This window comes from Hesperophylax consimilis, chromosome 16, assembly GCF_061612785.1.
Source record: "Hesperophylax consimilis isolate HC1 chromosome 16, BYU_Hcon_1.0, whole genome shotgun sequence".
In the NCBI taxonomy this organism is placed as follows: Eukaryota; Metazoa; Arthropoda; class Insecta; order Trichoptera; family Limnephilidae; genus Hesperophylax; species Hesperophylax consimilis.
This window is the reverse complement of record NC_142851.1, coordinates 33,256,392-33,278,343: the sequence shown is the minus strand read 5'-3', so window position 1 is coordinate 33,278,343 and position 21,952 is coordinate 33,256,392. Positions and strand designations below refer to the sequence as shown.

At 35.8% G+C, this 21,952-nt stretch overlaps 1 protein-coding gene across 1 annotated transcript in view; it reads right to left on the bottom strand.

Moving 5' to 3' along the window:
- LOC149417084 (uncharacterized) overlaps window positions 1–7,555 on the bottom strand; it is an 82,555-nt gene extending 75,000 nt beyond the window's left edge. The window contains exon 1 of the mRNA XM_089641376.1: window positions 7,295–7,555. Coding sequence (XP_089497502.1) covers window positions 7,295–7,555 — 261 coding nt within the window. The remainder of the gene's footprint in view (window positions 1–7,294) is intronic.
- Between the last annotated feature and the right edge of the window lie 14,397 nt (window positions 7,556–21,952).

Genomic DNA, 21,952 nt, shown 5'->3' with positions numbered 1-21,952 from the left:
GAATTCCCCGATGGCGAACACCCGGTAGCCTATTTTTCCCGCACCTTGAATAAACACGAGAAAAATTACGGAATCACCGAAAAAGAGTTACTGGCAGTATTGGATTCTGTTCACCATTTTCGCGGTTACATAGACGGTAGCAAATTTACTGTAGTCACAGACCATAGTAGTTTGAAATGGTTGATCTCTCTAAGTAATCCCTCCGGCAGACTCGCTCGCTGGGCTTCTCGCTTGTCCCAATACACTTTCGATGTCATCCACCGTAAAGGTGCGGACAATATTGTCCCAGATGCCCTGTCAAGAATTGAACTTGCCACATTAAACATCGATACAATTGCCTCTACCCCATCCACAAAAGATGAATGGTATCTCAAAATCTATGAAGGATGCAAAAACAATCAACAAAAGTTTCCCAATTTTATTATAAAAGAAGGACAACTATATCGCAATTGTAAGGCCCCACTGTCCATCCTTGAAGATTACTCTTGGAAACTCGTTGTGCCCCTCGAAAAGAGAAAACAAGTAATCATCAACAATCATAGTGCCCCCGACTCTATACACCCAGGAACCTTCAAGACGTATAAAAAGATTTCCTTGAAGTATTACTGGCCTGGTCTTTTCAAGCAAGTTCGCAACTACATCTCCAAATGTGAAACATGTAAAGCTTACAAACATAGTACGGCACCCCCTGCCGGCCTAATGGGAAAACCCAAACGTGCTGATAGACCCCTCCAATCGTTATCTATGGACCTCGTCGGACCTTTTCCCAGGAGTTATTCTGGACACATGCATATACTCATCATTGTGGATATCTTTACCAAATTTTGTTGGATCTTCCCCTTAAAAAGAGCCAACGCCGCCGCCATTGTCAAACTTGTGGAAAAACACATTTTCATACCCTACGGAACACCCAAAACCGTAATAGTTGACAACGGAAAACAGTTTATAGCACAAGAATTTAAAGATTTCCTTGCTAAATACGGGATTAAAGATATTTATTATAATACCTTGTACACTCCCCAAAATAACACTGTCGAAAGGTATAACCAGACTATTAACACAGCTCTGGCCATTTTGGTTGACAAAGACCAACGTAATTGGTGTAAGAATTTAGATAAAATTCAAGCTGCCATGAATAACACTGTTAACCTAACCACTGGTTACACCCCCTTCTTTTTAAAACACGGTATGGAACAGGTGGTACATGGTTCATTGCACTGGAACACGAATTTCCCCACGTCAACCACCTCCACAAGCAATCCTGCCGTTGATTACTCTCATCGTTTGGAAGAACTTACTGCCATTTATAGTGAAGTTACTGATGCCCTATTGCTGGCCCACCAAAAAAGTGCGGACAGATATAACCTACGTAGGAAACACATCACTTTTAATGTAGGCGATGTTGTCTGGAGAAGGAATAACACCCTCTCTCAAGGAGCCCTGTACTTCTCTGCCAAGCTGGCACCCCGTTTTGTCAAAGCCAAGGTTGTAAGAAAAATATCGGACTTAGTTTACTACCTGTCCGACTCCTCTGGCAAACATACTGGTAATTACCATATTAAGGACATTGTAAAGTCTGGAAGTGAGGAGACAGTTGAAACTGCCCCACCACCCCAGCAACTTTAAACTAACCCATTGTGTATTATCACAAACTATTGTAAGCTTATGAAGTCTTACCATAATTAGGCGTGTAAAGTGTCAACTACATGTCAACCTATTCGTCAAAAACGAGTTTAACCTACCTTTGTAAATAAATGTATATTAACATATTATGACCATGAAGTATTATTCCTGTAATAACGTTCTTTCCCTCACGACAATCGTTTTCTCTCTTTTTACGTTTTATTTTCTCACCTGTTCTGAAACTGATCATTTTAGAATAGAGACACGTTTTCGAGTTACAATCGCCGGGAAGCCGCGAACCCGCTTTTGCTTCTCAACTTCTACACTATGCAATGTTTATGTCATGTCACCCCATTTTCGTTTCATTTTGTTCCCTCCGTCGTGTTAGAAAGAACCACCCCACTTTTGTTTTTGTTCCTTGTAAAATAACGATTGGTAATCACTCATAAGAGTGCCATCCAAAAGAGTTCGGATTTTGTAAATTCCAAAGTGTTAAATACCGACCCTTTTTTTAAAAAAAAAAGAAAACCTGTCAAGTACAGCCATTAATTCTTTCTTGTCCAATTCAACGTTACCTTGAGTATGTAAAACCCTATAGTGGTCTCAAAGGCAAGAACCAAGTAGCAATTAATCACATAATTGTCTTCTTTGTATGTATATAATTTTTTTTCATTTTTTTCAATTTTTTCCTTTCAAAAATTGATGGCGTCCTACCCAAGCTCACATTTACCAAAAATCGGATTTTGACACATCCATTTTGGGAAATTGTATTTATAAAAGAAAACCAAATGTCGGTCCTATAAAACCACATACCATAACTGGATTCGCTTCAACTAAAAGTATGTAAAACCCATTAAGGTCTTTTATTGTATGACGAGATCTCGATTTCTTTTCTCTACTGTTACGTCACGTATGTCTCGTACCTCACGTTTCGACCCTACGGGACAGGTTAGTAAAACCTTACGGTTATCCTGATTTTCGAACGCAAATAATTATATCACAACGTAAATCAACAGGACTTTGTTCGATCATCGTTGCATAATATAAACACCCAACCTTTGTCTCACCATTTAACCAAGTGTTTGCAACCCAATTGCACGCTACAATGAACAGTATGTAAAGCCATTATGGGCCTGTTCTCACCCATCGCACGATGTAAGTAGAAATACCTCCTACCATCATCTTGCACCTTGTAACAAATGAAGTAACATTGAAATTGTTTATCTTCTCTATTGTTCCATCGTACGCCTCTCCAGGCTACGGAGTTAGTCAATCTAACAAATCTTTGCAAACAGTATCAAATGATACTGCTAGCTTTTGTTGAATTATATTTAAATGTAAAAATTGTCACGCGATAGGAGAGATCCTTAAAAAATCCACCACTACACGAGAAGTTCGTTACAATTACTTAATACTTATAACCATGTGTTATAATTTGGTCGTGTGACATTAACTTGCCATGAGTACCGCCTTTGTGTATAATTTGGTCGTGTGACATTAACTTGCCATGAGTACCGCCTTTGTGTATAATTTGGTCGTGTGACATTAACTTGCCATGAGTACCGCCTTTGTGTATAATTTGGTCGTGTGACATTAATTTGCCATGAGTACCGCCCTTGTGTATAATCTGGTCGTGTGTCATTAACATGTCATGAGAACCGCTTTTGTGTATAATTGTGTACAACCCTGTACACGAGACGTGGAGACGTAATAATAATACTTACCGTGATTCGTGTGAACGACATAATATCGACATCGTCATCTCCTTTAAGGAACTGTTTTTACACTCTTTGACTTCTGTCTATAATTGAGTTGTACCTTGCATATACTGCATACTCGTACACTATACGTGAAGACGTTACAATACTCACCATGAATCGTGCGAACGAAATAATATCAAACCTTTATATGTGAACTACGTAAGTATTTCACAGAAACCTCTTTGTTCAACGCCAATGCCCGTGGACTTCCTGTTTTTGCTGCTTTCCAAAAAGAAAAGAAGCCCAGGAATATCTACTATCCCAAAAGGACTAGTTTTCAGCTTCACTGTCAATTATGGGGCATAGTGCCGCAGGAGTTAATCGATGGGCACAAAACCACTAAACTCGTCGTCTGGGAAACGAATAAGAAGAATCCCAGGTTTGTGAAATTGGAACTAGGGTCTGTCTTTTCTCACAATCATGTAGAAGTTTAAAACGACCCCTAATCTTTTGCCAAATACACGCAAAAGATTAGCCTCTTTAGTACAATGTGTATTCAAATACTGTTTAAAATTAATCCACTTTATTAAAATGTAAAGAGTCAGGAAATCTGCTGGTTGAATATGTTTCACTCTCACATAGAGGTTGAATTGGAAATTAGTCCAGTCTCTAGCAAATTTCGTAACTCAATTCCCGTCCTTTTTCCTCCCACTCCCTACCCCCATGCCCTCAGGCATATGTATGAAGTGGAAAATCTGTTGTCGACCATATTTCGCCCTCACTTCGAGTTCGAATCGGTAATTGTTCCGGTCACCAACAGGCTTCCTACCTCACCTTTCACGTATGTTGTCATTTTTTTTCTCTCCTCAACGAAACACATTCATGAATTTTGAATATGTATGATACGCACTTGGCGTATCGTCTGTCTTTTCTGACAACCTTTATTCATGAATTAGTTTCCCTGCTGTTGCCGTGACTCGTTCACGAATTTTTTTGTCTTGTTCTTTGAAATCCTACGAAAATGTTACCACCTGTATGTTAACATAGGCCAAAGAAGGCCGGTTGTTTTTTCAACCAAGACAGTTTGTCATTCGGCAAACGCCAAGTCATCCTAATAAAGGATAATGTTTATGTAATCAAAACTAGTTAGGAATCTCTCTACCTCTCTCTCACACTCTTCGTCACTCTCTGGACCGGCAGTTAAACCTCGTTTGTTTATTTTTTCTGGACACATTTTGTTTCTCTCCAAACTTTTCTTCATTGGTCCCTAGGCAGGTAAACTTCAAGAAATTTGCTTTAATAATAATTCCCCCCGGATTTAAAAAGAAGCCCAGGCGGATGCCATCTCCGGCAGCCAAGCTGAGCCTCACCTCCTAGCAGCCTGCGCTGTGGTTACAAAGGCCCCTCGACTACTACTCGCTACACACTTGTTCCATCTTGTTCCATCTTGTTCCTGAAAGCACAGACAATACCACTCATATGTATGACGTTTGTCACACCACTGCAAGCCGAGTTGTCCCACTATACTTTATGACACTCTGAACTACCTTTCGGACACGCTAGTCCCGGAGTTCAAATTTCTTGCCCTCAATGCCAATGCCAGTTATACCGTCTCTTGCTCTGTCATGCAGTGACACATACCAGGTCATGGGTGAAACATAATTACCCTTTGCCCCTCCAGTAAACACAAACTGCGCATCTCTAAAAAGTTATCCTGAGCTACATTATGCTCCGATAACCAACACATACGATCCGTGCCCACCATAATAGCACATAGGACTCGTACTGGCATAACTACGGAACCTGGACTACTCTCTCCAATGACCACTGTAACCATAGCCGCAGCCCCGCAAACCACAGCCCCACTTCGCAAACATCAACGCCCACAACGAAGCAAAGTGTTTTTTCCAAGGCCTAAGTGTACTCCTGAGTGTTATCTCAATGGGTCAGATTACAGTGATAATGTAATCTTTTAGAGTCAGTGAAATCTCGTTTCCTTCGCAACTCTTCGAAACCAAAAAACCAACGCAACGCAAACTTAGCTTCCAGACCAATGAAACCCTAGAATCACACCTTAACATTCCGTCTCTTGTTTTTCAATTGTATAATGTTGTCTATTGTTTTTTCAATTGCATAACCATGCCCTTTTGTCTTTCAATTGCATAATTTTGTCTTTTGTCTTTCAATTGCATAACCATGTCTATTGTTTTCTAATTGCATAATTGTAGTTGTTGTTTCCACACCTGCTCTCTCCCCAAAATTATTTGCTCCAAACATGCTATGTACCCTTCCTCATTTCTCCCCACAAATATTGTTACCTAGCCTATGGCATAAGCTAGTCATTATGTTTTAGCTAGGCATCTCTCTGGCCATCCAAGTCTCTCAAACTAAGGGCAACTCTTGTTTTGTCAAAAAAACCCCAAGGGAGGCACATAGAGGATCTTTTAACCCTGATGCTCCATTACCACGTCGCCCTTTTTACGAGCGCGGGGGGAGGTGTCATATAACAGATTTTAGGCGCAAAGATCCTACAGTTGCCAACTTGAGTAGCGGGAATTATCAGGCTAGTTGCTGGGTCAAACGTAACGCGCAAAAGATCCGCTACAGTTCCCCCCACCCCCGGCGACCGAGCTCCTCGTTCCTCCTTCTTACGCGCCGACCTCTGACCTAGCTGGACGTGTGTTCGTTTCGGCGCCCGCGTTCCAATTCGCACCGCTCGGTCGAGAAGCCAAATGTACGACAATGTCGCGCTTTGAACATCGACAGGCTGGCACCGTTTGTTTGAAACACGGCGCACCGTCCTGCAATCAACAGGATACCCCGACAACACCATGCTGTGAGTCTCTTACATTTCCTATTACCCTTGAATGTGTCCGCTAATAACCTAAATTCGTCCACGCTACCTGTCGGTCTAGAGAGAGCTGTTAATTATTTCCCAGAGAGAGATTAGGGAACCCTTTGATGATAATTCTAGTTAGGATGTAACAACCTGTATTCTATTGTCATTCACCCATGTAATGTCCATTTTGCCGCTCAAATACAATGTTGATTTATAAAAACCTAACCTCTTTCATTTGGGGATAGCGGTTGTATGGGAGTGTTTTGTGTAGACGGTGGGATATGGATTCTTGAGCCTCGCGCTGACCCCGAACCCTGACTATGAGAGAGACGTCTCATGCCCCCGCATCTGAGCTGGCCGAGGGAAAGTCAGGGCCCCCCCAGGTCCGACGCGCGACAATTATTATTCTTAGAATTAGTTAAACGTTCTTGTAAAAGCATTCAATAGCAATAGACTGTATACGCTCCACGATTGGTCGAAAGAATTCTGACGTCACATGTGTCGTGACTTGTACGTACAACGGATCACCTATGGTGCATCTCTTTCTATTACATGAGAGATGGTCGGTTTAGATGAGAGTGGTGTATAGGCCAAACGTTTATTTGAGTTTGTCAAATATATGTACGTATTTGTTGTTATTATTATATGAAATGGATTTCTAAAGATACATATTCGTATAGTGCTTTATAATAATATGTTGTTTATTGCATAACTTAGAAGTTTTTATTATTATACATGTCACATAACATTTGATACACTTCAGGCAGCCGGCCGCCCAGAAAAGTCTTACAGTGAACTGGGCTGTAAACCGTTATTTTACTTTTGGTCTTTACTTTTTTGCGCGGTGGTCCTGAATTCGCGCGGAGCACGTCAACAAAATAGCGACAGCAATACCTTACAAGTACCGTACCGGGCGGGAAAAGCAAATATTCTAACTTAAAATATTAATTTAACTATGAAATCTTAATCAATTTTCTTTTTTATAATAACATCAATTCTAATAGACGGTTAACATTGGTAAAAACATTACTGGAATTCCTTGTTGTCTTTCTTGAGTAATTCAGCTTCATGTCTGTGATTGACGTATGGAGAGGAGATATGCTCTGGAAAAGGGTAAATAAGAAGAACTTACGTCTTTCTTGAGAATGTCTGCTACTTGTCTGTGATCCGCTTGCTGACAGGCATACATGAGCGGCGTGCACCCTTGCGGCAGCACAGCGGGCACCCCCTTGGAGACCGGCCTCGCCCCGGCGCCGGTACCTGCCTGGCGCTTCTTCTCGGCGCGCTCATTCAGGTTGCGCGCGAGGTTGTTATTGTTCAGCGGCAGAGGTTTCCTGAGGATTCCGTTGGCTAGGCGGGGCTTAGCGTCCACCCGGGGCTCCTTTCTCTCCATAACACTTGCCGTACCCTACGGCATCGTATCGCGCCTAGCCGTATTAAGCTAGCTACACCTTTGTTTATTCTATTTGCATTTTATCATTTTTGCTGAATCACATTTAAAGCACTGGAAAGATTATATTGACTATTATTTTTTGTTGTAACTGTTTTGTTGTTGTTTCCACTTACAAAAGACTCATCTCCTGATGGTTATTTTATATATCTATTAGAAATATTGGTAATTTAAGAATCTCGTGTTTAGGTTAAAAATGGGACTCCATGCCTTTAACAAATGAATTGAAAGGTTTCCTCATGTGTTCAGGGCGATGTCGGCACACGTGTTATAAAATATTTTTTTCATTTCGTCATTCTGTATTATCAGGAAAAACACAGGTGCATGAATGTAGATTTTAATAAATCTGCGATTCTCATGTTTCTCCGTGCATCTACTTGAATTTTGATGGTGGCCCATGATATCGAGAAATGGACACCAAAAGGCTCGTGAAGTGGAAAAAGACGAGGTAGCTATATTTTACTTACACTTATTGCAGTTTGAAATTCTTTAAATCCGGGTTATTCTGATTTACCAAAAAATCATTGCCGAAATATATTTTTTATTTTATTTTCTAAAGTTCATACACAAATATTAAAATGTTTACCGTCTAAAATTTCCATCAATCAAAATCAATATCAATCACCGTCAACTAAAAAACCGTGAAACTTTCCATATTCCTTTCCAAAAAAACATATTAACCTTCTCCCCGCCACTTGTGTCCCTCGAATGTGTCCATAAATTGACTGTAGTGGGAAGATTCCGGACATAATGTTTAGCGATGCTCCAGAACTTCTGGAATGTATTGTTATAAATTGACTTCTTACTGTCTTTACGTACCTACTTTTGTTGTAAGTTTAAATTATTGATTTACATCGATATGAATGCGGCATGGAACTGGCAGAGAAAGGAAGAAATTAGACTAAATGCTGTAAAAATGAGATCCCTGAGGCGTATGTGTGGTAAAACCATGTATGATCGTGTGAGAAATCTGGAGATCCGTATAGAGTGCGAGACTGATGAAAGTGTAATGAGTAAGATTAAGAAAGGGACGCTTAGTGGTTTGGACATGTAGAACGAATGAGCTAAGAAAGGAGTGAAGTAGAATATATGACGCAAATGCGAATGGTACCGAAGTCGGGGACGCCCGAGGAAGACAAATTCTAAGACTAATAATCTAGACCTGTTTGCGTTAAATATGTCAATAACATCCTTATAACCACTACCCAAATTCTGTATACGGTGAACGGGAGTATACAATTGTGATTCCGTGTTGGAGCTGTCGCAATAATACGGTAGACAATGTCTCGATGTTGCATAATTTCGCTTGGCATCGCCAATACACATGTTATGAGTGACATTTTTTCAAATTATTATTTTTTTAATCGCCAAAACGAGGTACGTATTTCAAAAACAACGGCTTTCTGTCAATAATCAATGTTTAAAATAAGAACACGAATCTCGCTGTGACATTTTTTCAAATGATTATTTTTTAACCGCCAAAACGAGGTATTTAAGATACTGACGGTTTTCAAAAGTTTTAAAATATGAACACGAATCTCGCTTCGAAAGTTAACAGAAAACTTCAATAAGAACTCTACGAATAGATTGAATGGTTTTGAAAGTTATTTCTAATAAAACAGAATTTTAACGTGTTTTGTATCGCCTAAATTTAACAATTTGACATGCCTATTGACTTTGCCTATTCGACTGAGCAAGGCCTAGAGCTTGTCGCGTCGGTCTATTTATAAAACAATCCATATTTCTGACAAGGCGAGAGGGCTGACGGAAAGCTTTGACAATAATTATTCCATTTCTCATGGGACGTATACAATATTAGTTACCTAAGTATAAAGATGACTAGTGACCGAAGTACGTTCTTACTCTGTGAGAAGCCTAATAAATTTAATTTTAAACAGCGCATCCCCAATTTATACCGTTTTATAACATATTTCTCTTAAAAAGATGAAAACGCATTATTAGCCTTATGAAGTCTTAAAATAAAAGAAGTTTGTCCATCCTCTAATTGGTCTACAGATGTCCTCAATTCCATAACCAAAAGATTTTTTAAATATATTTTTTATGTCATGTATAATATATTTTCAATGCACCTATTTGAATTTCACTGTTGTTTTCAGTAATGAATGAATGCAAATCTTGAAACCCGAAATTAACCCATTTCCCGACGTCCGATCAAGCTGAAACTCAGCAGATATACTCGTTGTCCATGACAATGCATTCTGTCAATATAATTTGGTGGCAATCATGTACCCACGCGGACATATACGAGTTTCTCTCAAATCGGATGACATTACATAAGTTAATATATGTCGGACCTACCCGATCGGCATTTGGCGAGTTTGGCAGAGTTGTCGACTCCAGTTCCTGGGTAGGAAGGTTCAATACTCAGTTAAACCATTTTTATTTTTTTTTACATTTAAAATAGATGTTAATACAGTATAAAAAAACTACTAGTTAACTTTTTATTTACATTTCATTTTCCAAGAAAAACTAACAGAATTTCTTGTATATTTGTTGATTTTGTTTACTTTCAGGAAATAAATCATATAAATTTTCACAGGTACAAAGTTAATTGGGTATATTGCGTAGGTAAATATATTCGTGTGACCCAAATGGCACAATCGAAAAGAAACAAAGGATCTCTCATTTTCACCAAAATGTTCCTTCAATGTCATTTTTAAATACGCACGCCCGTGGTGAGTTCATATTTGGCCATAGCACGAAAATGGCAATGATTTCCGGTAGAAATACTGATTTAGATGACACAATACCCGTAAATAAAGTCGGAATCTTAATGACTTAAGTAAAGAATTCGTTTACAAAAATAAGCGACGCACGGCCCTTGTGAATTGGAGAGACACACGGTCGAATTTGCTCTAGCAAATACTCGGAATGTTAAAATAAACCCCGCGAAAATGGTTAACATTTAGAGCTATAATTTTTTTTGCTTTTAAATTTCAGAATGCATTTTGTTCACCAAAACAAGTTCTAATTTAGAGCATTAAATTTCTTTGTATTTCAATTTCAGATTGCATTTTGTTCACCAGAACAAGTTTACATTTAGAGCTATAAATTTCTTTGCATTTTAATTTCAGATTGCATTTTGTTCACCAGAACAGGTTTACATTTAGAGCTATAAATTTTTCAATTCATTTCAATTTCAGATTGCATTTCGTTCACCAGAACAGGTTTCCATTTAGAGCTATAAATTTCTTTGCATTTAAATTTCAGAATGCATTTTGTTCACCAAAACAAGTTCAAATTTAGAGAATTAAATTTCTTTGCATTTCAATTTCAGATTGCATTTTGTTCACCAGAACAAGTTTACATTTAGAGCTATAAATTTCTTTGCATTTAGATTTCACAATGCATTTTGTTCACCGAAACAAGTTCAAAATCGGAGTTCTTTAAATTTATATAGTATTTGATTACTCATTTCCTTTGATATGTAGTATATATGAGAATCGAGCCCCGATCAACTGCTTAGAAGGCAACTATGCTGACCATTACACCACCAACTCTTGTAAATTCATAATTATAATTATAACACGAACTGACAATAAGACTTTTTTTTAAATTTTCGAATAAATAATAAATAAATAAATATAACAGTAGCTCGGGAATAAAGGAATATATAATAGAAAAAAAAAATATCCGTATAATAAATAATAAAGTTCCAAGTGATCAGGTAAATTTGGCTGACATTTGACATGTCAAATGACTTCAATTAGTGATGGCCTCGCAGTGGGATACCATTCATGCAGTAATTCTGCAATCAGGTCACCGCGCACTTTGACACAGACTAATGTAGTTATGTGAATCTTGATGCAATTATACAATTTACTCCATAAAACAGTCATTAAGATCAGCTATGTGCACGGTGCAGAGCTGATAGACATTTATGTGCGATACGAGACACTTTGAACTTGGGATGCTATCTTTATTACTATTTTATTTATGGTTTTTAAATAGATACATAGTTACCTATGTTCTAATACAATCCTTATACATAAAGCCCATAACTAATAAACGTGTTTCAAAATGTACACCACAGATAAGCAACAATTTACTCTACAAATTGAAGACGACTTGACATTAATTTTTATTTATTTATTTATACATTTAAAGGCCATAAAATAGTTGATTGAAAGACTCATTGTTTATACTGCCAAAGCGGGTTGTTTTTCTGTTGTATATACTCGTACTTGAAATTACTCATCGAATTTCGGAACATTTCCAAATTATTTTAAATGTTCTATATTTTTCTTCTTTTCGAAGATATCGTAAAACCATACCATTTTTAGAAACTAAATTAAATTTCCTTTTAGATTTTTGGATTTGAAATACAATTTAATAATTTAAAATTGTAATATTTTAATATAAAACATGAAAAAAGTTGAATAAATAAACCACATAAATTGTTACTACAAACGTCGAAAAATTGCTGAAAATATGAAATTTTGAAGACACGTTCCTTTTGTCTAGGGAATCTAGAAGAAAACTATCTTGCTTCACTTTTTATGTTGTTTGTACAGTAAAAAGCATTAAAAATTATAAAAATAATTCCCAGAGAATAAACCAAAAAAAATAAATTTTGGATATATTGTTTGCGCAATAGGTACAAACGTTAATTTCTTGGAATTATATTTACCCACGCATGCATAAGGCATGTATGTTTTTAAAAAACATCACTGTCATGGAATGCTTATTAAATTCACGCGGTAACAGCGAACTAAAAAAAAAGAGAAATAACCTATGTTTTCATGTGCCAGTCTGTCAAAATGCGACGTTGCCAGCTCTTTCGCGACCAGTTAAACGCATTTTTACTAGTAATTATTCGAAACTGTGCTTGTACGGTCTTTATTCAATATGTAACTAAAACACTGTTTAACAGTTGAGAAGTGTTTTATTATTAGTAAGGCTGTTAGTATTTAAGTGTCGTTGGCTTTGAGCTATTGAACTCCGTCGTGGTTGGGGCTAGTAGTATAAACCGGTTATTATAATCATTAGACGTATTATTATTACCTTTGTTTATCACTCGGACATGTAGTCGTTCATCATCTACCATCGTGAATAATTATTGATTGAAATACGCACTTATCATAGTACCTATGTACGTGTGCGTAAGGTAGGTGTAGGTACAACGGGAGTTTAACGCGCGGTCATCAATGTAAGGTTTGAAAGGTGACATTCTTGTAAGTATGTTAATACATCTTCTTGAACTTGAGGTTGACCCCGATTGCATGTAAAATAATTTGTCTGTAATGATCATGTACCGCGTGTTTAAAATCGTTTACGATTGTCTCTTTTCTTCTTCTTCGTATGGTGGGAAAGTTGGTGAAGGTCAATGTGGGATGCTGGGGTTATTCAACCAGTTGGGCATAGGAATTCACTTGGTTCAGCGCAGATGTGCCGTAGGGAATCTGATAAAGGAGATATTCTTATACTATGTTGTTTTGTTGTTTTTTTACTAATTTTAACGGTGTTGTGGTAAAGCCGGCCTTGAGCCTGGTTTAAGACCGTTTTAACCAAACAAACGCCATGGTAATACGAGCAAGTCAAGTTTTTCACTGTTCTGGCCTTAGGCGCCGCGTAATATTTGAACCACGTTTTTTAGTAAGGCTGCTAATGTTAAATTTACATCCAACTAACAAATGAATTTTCTTGTTTTTTTATCAAACTTGTAAAATTGTGTCAAAACAATGAATTTCATAACAATGAATTTCATTTAAGGCGATGCACTACGTCTTGTAATATTTTAAATTGAGCCGCTATCAATAACAACCATTACGTAGATGGCGATAAGGTTTAAATTCCCGCCTAACACCATCCGCCTGTTTAGATTTAAGCAAGAAAAAAACATGTCCAAATAGTGCCTTTTATTTTATTTTTTGGATGTTCAGGCATAAATATTTTTCGATCATTTTATAAATAACTTAATTTACCACATTATACAATAAAATCATAACCGAAAATGGGTTCGTAAGTAGGAGATTTTGAACTTTAAAGCAGTTTTCATAGGCCTTATACATTATTTTTTCTGGGCTTATAAAAAGACTTATCTAAAAAAATACTCGATTCAACTCAAAGGCAAAGATGTATTCTACTCGCAGTATTTAATTAAAGCATCTGAAACATTTCTAGGCGACCAAATTTACAAACCAAAAACACATGATTTTGAATTACTACGTATGGCATCGCCTTAAACTGTATTTAACACTTGTAAGCTATTGTAGTAAAAAGTTAGGCATGTGAGTAGGTACGAGTACTATTACCTATTATCCCACCGTCCCGCGATCACCCAAGTGTCAACGTAGGTCCATTATTTCATAAAACACCTTAATATTGTTCTTATCTAAGTAGGACATCGCTGACTGCAACCAACATCGGCAGTCGATCTAACTAAGAAATACAAACCCAAGCCACACAACAATGTACAATACAGTTAATACGTAGGTTACCTAGCTAATAGATTTTTCCTGGCAGGTGTGTGTATAGTATACAGGTAGGTACCTATAGTAAAGTCGGGCAATGTTGTTATCGCTGGCCCCTCAAAAACTGGGTCAAACATTCTTTAAAGACGTAAAAATAACCAGACGTCAAAACAATGCGGGGGTCGAAGTTGAAGGGTTGCTATTTGATTAAACGGAATATGTTGACGAAAGAATGCTTGCACAAATACGAAAGGTTTACACTACGTTTTATTTTATTTTAAAGAAGTAATATAAATATTATCCAACCTAACAATTTACAATTTTAATTTTTCGAAGTAAATTCTTCTGAACGCTTATAACTTTGTGATGTCATTATTTCTTATAATAAAACACAAATAACTTTGTTTACATCACTTTAATATATATATATAACCTCTACATGTTTCATGAACAAAGTTCACCTCATCAGGAGCAGGTATATACTAGGTGAAACATGTAGAGGTTATATACAGGGTTTTCCAATAAGAGGTGTTATTTTGAATAGCCCGCTATTTCGGTAGATAATACTTTTGAAGCAGTCATTTTTTGACATTTGACAAGTAAAAATTACGCCATTAATAAAAATGGAACGATGCACGCTTCAACAACGCATTGAAATTCACTATTATTAATTATTAGAATTCCATCGAAAAATCATCTTGAGTGATGAGGCCCATTTCCACCTCGGTGGCTTCGTCAACAAGTAAAATTGTCACATCTGGGGCTCGAAAAACCCAAGAGTTATTGTTGAAAAGCCTCTCTATCCTCATAGTGTGACTGTTTGGTGCGGTTTAAGGTCCGGCGGAGTCATTGAATATCAAAATAACACCTCTTATTGGAAAACCCTGCATATTTAAAGTGATGTAAACAAAGTTATTTGTGTTTTATTATAATAATAATTTACTTTCTTCACAGTAACTTCGAAGCATGAAGATGGAATATATTATTTCACAACAATAACTTCGTGTTCAATTCTGTTATGGAGAGAAATCGTCAATGAACTTATAGATGTTGCTGATATTTTCGATTTATAGTTTGAAAAATTCAAAGCTAAATTAGTTTAGCTCTTTTTAATTAAGGTTAGTGAGATAATAACTTAACAAGTGTAGGTATTGTATGTTATGCTTTATTTTTTAAATGTTTTTTTTTTTTAAATTTATGTTATACTGTTGTTTTCAATTTAATTTAAATTCGTTATGTAAAAGACCAACAGGGCGTTAATAAATAAATAAATAAAAATATCCCCCGCATGCAATACAGTGTATCTTGGCCGGACAAACCATCTCTAAAAAGACTTTCGAGAGGGCAAAATCAGCAATTGGGGAGCACATCGGACATAGTATTCTGGGTAAAAAAGGATTACATATGGTAGTTAGTCGCAGAATTTCTGAACTGAAATAAATCCTAACTTCTAGTATTACGTTGTGGAACCCGAAAGCTTATCAATTCTAGCAATACCGGACTATCAACTAAATCATTTAGAATTTTATATAGAAATACCAAGTGTTGTGGTTCAACATGGAATACCCATTTTAAAATTTATAAAACTTCGTTTTATATTCTTTCAACAGCTTGTACGTGTATATTATAATGTGGATTCCAGACAGGAGAATTGTACTCATGTTGACTTCTTACATAGGCAAAATTTAACAATTTAATACACTTTATATTGTTAAAAGTTCTGGTTAGCCTAGTTATAAATCTCAACAGTTTTAAGCCCTTATTAGAGATTTCTGTTATGTGGTTGACAAATGAAAGATTTTATCGAAAAGTGATACCTAGTCATATGTAGGTTATGTATTAGAAAAGTTGAACTATTGTGCGTGATAAGACTGATAAGGGAGCCACTTTGGTTGTAAATTATAATATGTTATCTATAAAATATAAACCCCGAAACGCTTAGTGCGTATACCGTCGTCTGACATAGTCACGTCATGTATCATTCATTTTAATAATTAAGCAGAGTTCATACTTTAAAATTACAGTACGGAGGCATCATAAGGATGCACTATTCCTGTATAAAGTAGTTAACAATAATATTCAATGCCCAGAGTTGCTAAATAAGATTCCATTCAATGTACCTGCGCGTTCAACACGCTCTTGTGTCATTCAGGGTTGATCAAAGCAAAACGAACTCTAAGCAGAATTCCTGCCTGAATAGACTGTGCTATAATTACAATAGCGTATTATCCAAGGTTAATATTTTCAGTTGCGTACTTACCAAATGCAAGAGGTCCACAAAATAATATTTCTCTGATGGTTTGTGAATAATGTTTATGTCTCTATTGTTTATATCTCTATTATGATTTGATTTATATCTACAACCTCTCTCCATGGCTAGAAATGTATTGTTTTGTAAATTTTTCGTTTTATATAATCTTTTGTTTTGTATATATTTTTTTAATTCATATTCCTTTCTCACAAATTTAAATAACTTATTCCATATTTTGCTGTCTCAGTTAAAGTCACAAGGAGGGAATCCATAATTGGTTTTATTTTACTACTTATTACTTATGTACAAACTGATTAAATGTAAACTGTCGATTTCCCGAAAATGAATAAATAAATAAATAAAAACTGTGATTCAATTAAATTTTATGATATTTTCACAGTACTACACTATATATACTTAAAATATATTTAGATTTTTAGAATAGTAGAATCTTAAACCAGAATAAAACTATGTTTCTTAAATAGCAAAAACTCTCTTACGATTAGCTCTGTCCTCATGAAACTTACAGAGCTTTTTCTTTCTAAAATTTCTAGTTCAACGCATTTCGAAAAATTTAAACAGAAATTAAACTAAAAATTATGCGTATTTTTTTATTTGTAAGCATAGTTTCATGAAACGCCGTCAAACCACAAGTAGTGACATTATTAATTTTATTACACACGCTTCAAGGCTAAAGGAAATATTCCCATAAAATCTGACCCGAGTGGCAATAAATCCCTAAATGGTCAAGGCAAGATAACCCAATTCCGAATCACGAATTAGAACACAGAATTAGTGACACAAATCGGAATTGTGACATTATTTGGTCAGTTAAACCAGAGTGTTTTTTTTTAATTTAAAGCTAATCAAATTTGTAATTAACTGAGCGTTGCGAAGTCCTGTTTTAACTCGACCGTATTGCATTTCATCTGTCTAATAATTTGTTTGTACGTTCCTATTACGTTTCAAGATGGTAGCCGCTTTAACGAATCAGTAAAGATTATTTTTAAATACGTCTATTTGGATTGCGTTTTCGTTTTCTTAATTGAACGATGAACGAATGAATGACTGAAATAAGATCTTGGAAGTGGGTATTGACTGGTATTTACCCACTTCTTCCACTTCAAACTCGACAAATAGACTCGTTGGTGGCACTCATGCATGTAAAAATTACAGAATTTAATATATCTACTAAATAAATGTCGGTAGGTACTATCCAATTAGGATTTGGCTTATGTATTAACGGCGTTGACTCCAGACCCTGGGCGGGAAGATTAATCGCGAAATCGTCATGCATTTTTCCAATATCATGGTACCTACCCGCGTGAAGAACGTTTGAAAAAGTATTGTCATTCAGATAGTGATGTTTTTTTGAACTAATTTTCTAATTCTTTATTTGAAATAAAAGTATAAACAAATGTTGCATAAAATAAATCATAGGTAGGTATTTAAGTACCTACCTACTTACAAATTTATGATTTCAGAGATAATTTTGGTTACTTGGACGTGAGATCTACTATCAACATAATAAATTCTGTAAGTATTTTAGTTTTTATTATTGTGACAGCTGTTTCGGTGTTCGAGGCCATTATCAATCTGTGGTTATGCCACATCGAGGCGACTTATTTATGAGATTATATTTACCCCTACCCTATTTTTATATGTTTACGCCCTCTATGTTAACAGTAAAGAAATACGAAATACGACCAGCAGAACATAGGTAGGTTTGTACCTGGTGGTGGTACCTGCATTCGGCCAGCAGCGTTTAGCCGCCACAGCCGCCACGTGATCACGCAATGTCCGGCGGAACTAGGCCACTTCCGACCCCCAATAGGTCAGTGTTGGCCCTTGCTAGTATTATAGCACCGTTGGGTCAGAGGGTAGCCATGGAAATTTCACTTTTCGCGCGCTTTTTGACCCATTTCCAGGACTATTTTTACCACGGGAATTCGGTTCAGCCGATTAGGTAATTGTCCGGTAAATTGTTAAATATTTTGTCAGCGGTTAAGTTTTTGAGTCATGGCTTCTAGTTTTGAGTCACAGCAAGCAGTTTTTTTTACAGATATTGCCGTTTTCTCGTGGAAGTTATAATATGTATTTACTTATTATAATTTCTATTTTTTTTAAACATCGATTATTAGAACTTCACTTTTGTTTACGGTAAAGAATAAATGCTAATAAATTGAGATGAGACAATATCCTAAATTAAAGTCAGAATCTTGACGACGTAAGTGAAGAAGTCGTGTACAAAAATAAGCGTCACACAGTGGGCTGAAAATCGCCTTTCATAGACATAGAGACTTGAATTTTCAAGGGTATTTTTTTTGGCTAGAAATGGATTCTGCTGATCATTACTATGCTATAATACGAAGTATGTCAAAAAAATACAAATAAATAGTAGTATATCTGTGTGTAAGGATAGAATGGCCAACCTTATGATTCTAGAGATAGCCTCATTTTTAATGTCAGTTCCAAACAAATTATTCTTTAAAAAATGATAACTCCTTCATTTGTACACGCAATTGCTTCGTACGAAATTTTACACTGGAACATGCCGCAAATATAAAATAAATTATTTTGAATTAATGTGGATTAACGCAAATTTAAAAAAATATATATTTACTTTACTTGAACTCGCGACCTCCAGTTTGTCGATGATGTAGAAAATAAAAAATATTTATCTCATACAGTCCAAATTCTTAATTTAGTTTTAAAACTAATTTGGTGGGCAATAACTAAAAGTTCTGTTAACAGTTAGTAGGCCGAGTCAAAACAAATTCAAATTTTATCTAATTTAATTAATTAAAACCAAAATTTCCTCTGAAATCATAAGATGTGTAAGCAGGTACTTAAATACCCACCAAATACATTATTTAAAATAACGAATTATACAATTTGTCCAACTATCTCAATAACTCAATAACAATTATTTTTTCAAAATTTCTCAGGCAGGTAGATACTTACCATAATAATTTAAAAAAATATCAAGTTCCAAATTACACAACAATTTCATATTTGAAAAAATAATCTGTATTCAGTTAAGATAGCCACCATCTTGTAACGGAAACGCAACGTACAAAACAAATTTACAGGCATACAAAATGCAAATCTTGCCCAGACCATTCAGGGTTTTATTGCAACTGATTTATTATTATCATTTATTTACTTATTTTTATTTAAATTTCAAAGAAGGAATTATAGAATTCGTCCAAAGAACAGCCATTTTATCAACGGCAATATTTTTTTTTTCAAAACATTCTTCAGGAAGATAAAAGCTCGGTCAAAGTTAGCCATCTAGTCAAAGTTAGCCATCTGGTCAAAGTTAGCCATCTAGTCAAAGTTAGCCATCTAGTCAAAGTTAGCCATCTAGTCAAAGTTAGCTATCTAGTAAAAGTTAGCCATCTAGTCAAAGTTAGCCATCTACTCAAAGTTAGCCATCTGGTCAAAGTTAGCCATCTAGTCAAAAGCCATCTAGTCAAAGTTAGCCATCTAGTTAAAGTTAGCCATCTAGTCAAAGTTAGCCATCTAGTCAAAGTTAGCTATCTAGTAAAAGTTAGCCATCTAGTCAAAGTTAGCCATCTACTCAAAGTTAGCCATCTGGTCAAAGTTAGCCGTCTAGTCAAAGTTAGCCATCTAGTCAAAGTTAGCCATCTAGTCAAAGTTAGCCATCTAGTCAAAGTTAGCCATCTAGTCAAAGTTAGCCACCTAGTCAAAGTTAGCCATGTGTCAAAGTTAGCCATTGCTTGAATAATGAAGTGGATGCAGCAGACTTTCTGAACTGGAAACGGAACGTACAAACATTTACAATCAGATGAAATGACAAATGGTCGAGTTAGAACAGGACTTCAGTGAATTATTACTTAAATTTGTCCAACGAGTCCCAATTGCTTCTGGACATCTTGAGGCAGTGCGACTATGGCATCGTTGTATGTTGTTCGGCTGAAGATAGTGGGTAGGACAACGAAATGGGGAGTAACTGGCTATTCAGATTTAGTCTCTAGACACGTCTAAATACATTTCAAGCGACGTTTCGATCGTAATATGTGGCCTTTCTCCAGGGTGATACTAAAAGTATCTATTACTCCGGAATGCGCCGAAAATTAATTTAACTATGTTCTATAAAACAACCAATATGGCGTTTGGGTTTGCTAAATACAAACATGCTTTAGAACAACAAACTGTTCGTGTTTATTTGTATTAATATCAACAAAGTTACTACACATTGCTCTGTAAATACTTTCATACTGTAAGTACTTATTTTGTACTCTTGTTTAGTGTATACAAATATTGAACTCATTTGTACAACAGAACTCTCTATGACAACTTGTATTGTACCTGCTTATATAGTTCAGACTCAGTATGTTATATTGTGTACTACACACTTATTATTGTACTCATTAACAACTTGCCTATAACAATGTATATGTCACAGCCAAAGTAATAAATCCGGATATTATATACGTATATACTATCCAGCCATTATTTATAATGTCTACCCAATTTAGACAAAGTGATAATTGACACAGAATTAATCACATTAACTAGCCATTTTATATAGTATCTTCGAAGACTTGGATAAAGTAATAAAACAAGTAGGAATAGGTAAAAATTATTAACGTATATTTCAATTTGCCTTTAATTTATAAGGTTGGGTTATTATAGGTTAGGTTAGGTTGGGTTGGGTTAGGATGGGTTGGGTTATTATACGTTAGGTTGGGTTATTACGGGTTAGGTTAGGTTGGGTTATTAAAGGTTAGGTTGGGTTTTTATAGGTTAGGTTAGGTTGGGTTAGGTTAAGATGGGTTGGGTTATCTTAGAATAGGTTAATTTAGGTTGGGTTATTATAGATTAGGTTAGGTTGGGTTATTATAGGTAAGGTTGGATTATTATAGGTTAGTTTAGGTTAGGTTGGGTTTTGTAGGTTAGGTTGGGTTGGGTTATTTTAGATTAGGTTAGGTTAGGTTTTGTTATTATAGGTTAGGTTAGGTTGGGTTATTATAGGTTAGATTAGGTTAGGTTGGGTAAAGTTTGGTTATTTTAGGTTAGGTTAGGCTGGGTTATTATAGGTTAGATTAGGTTAGGTTGGGTTATTATAGGTTAGGTTAGGATAGGGGGGTAACAAGTCAGTTGGACCGTGTTTATTACTTTGGCTAACTTTGACCCGATGTTATGAATAATATCCAGATAAAGTGATTAATTTATCACATTGACTAAACAATTTTGTTATTATATATAATGACCAGTCATTATGTATAGTATCTTTTTAATCACTATGACTGTAACATATAAATGTAAAAGCCTTCAAGGCGTGCATAAATAAATATGTAATATTTATAATTTTATGTTAACTAATTGTGATTTCACGAAACTAACCAAATAAAATTAGATATTTGTATTGTACGAAGGTCTTTTCAAACTAATAGGAAGTATTATGTATTTATTTTATGATTTTAGTACAATTCCTTTACGAAATGCCGCTGACGTAGATGCCAACTTTACTAAAACTGTTTATTTTGCGATAACACAATGATCTTAGCTAACATCGCTAAAATTGAATAAATGTTTATAAAATAATAATATCAGATCACGCATTGCCAAATTATTGGAATCCTTATCTCACTTTTCATACGAATTCTCCGCCAAAAGTTTGTCAGT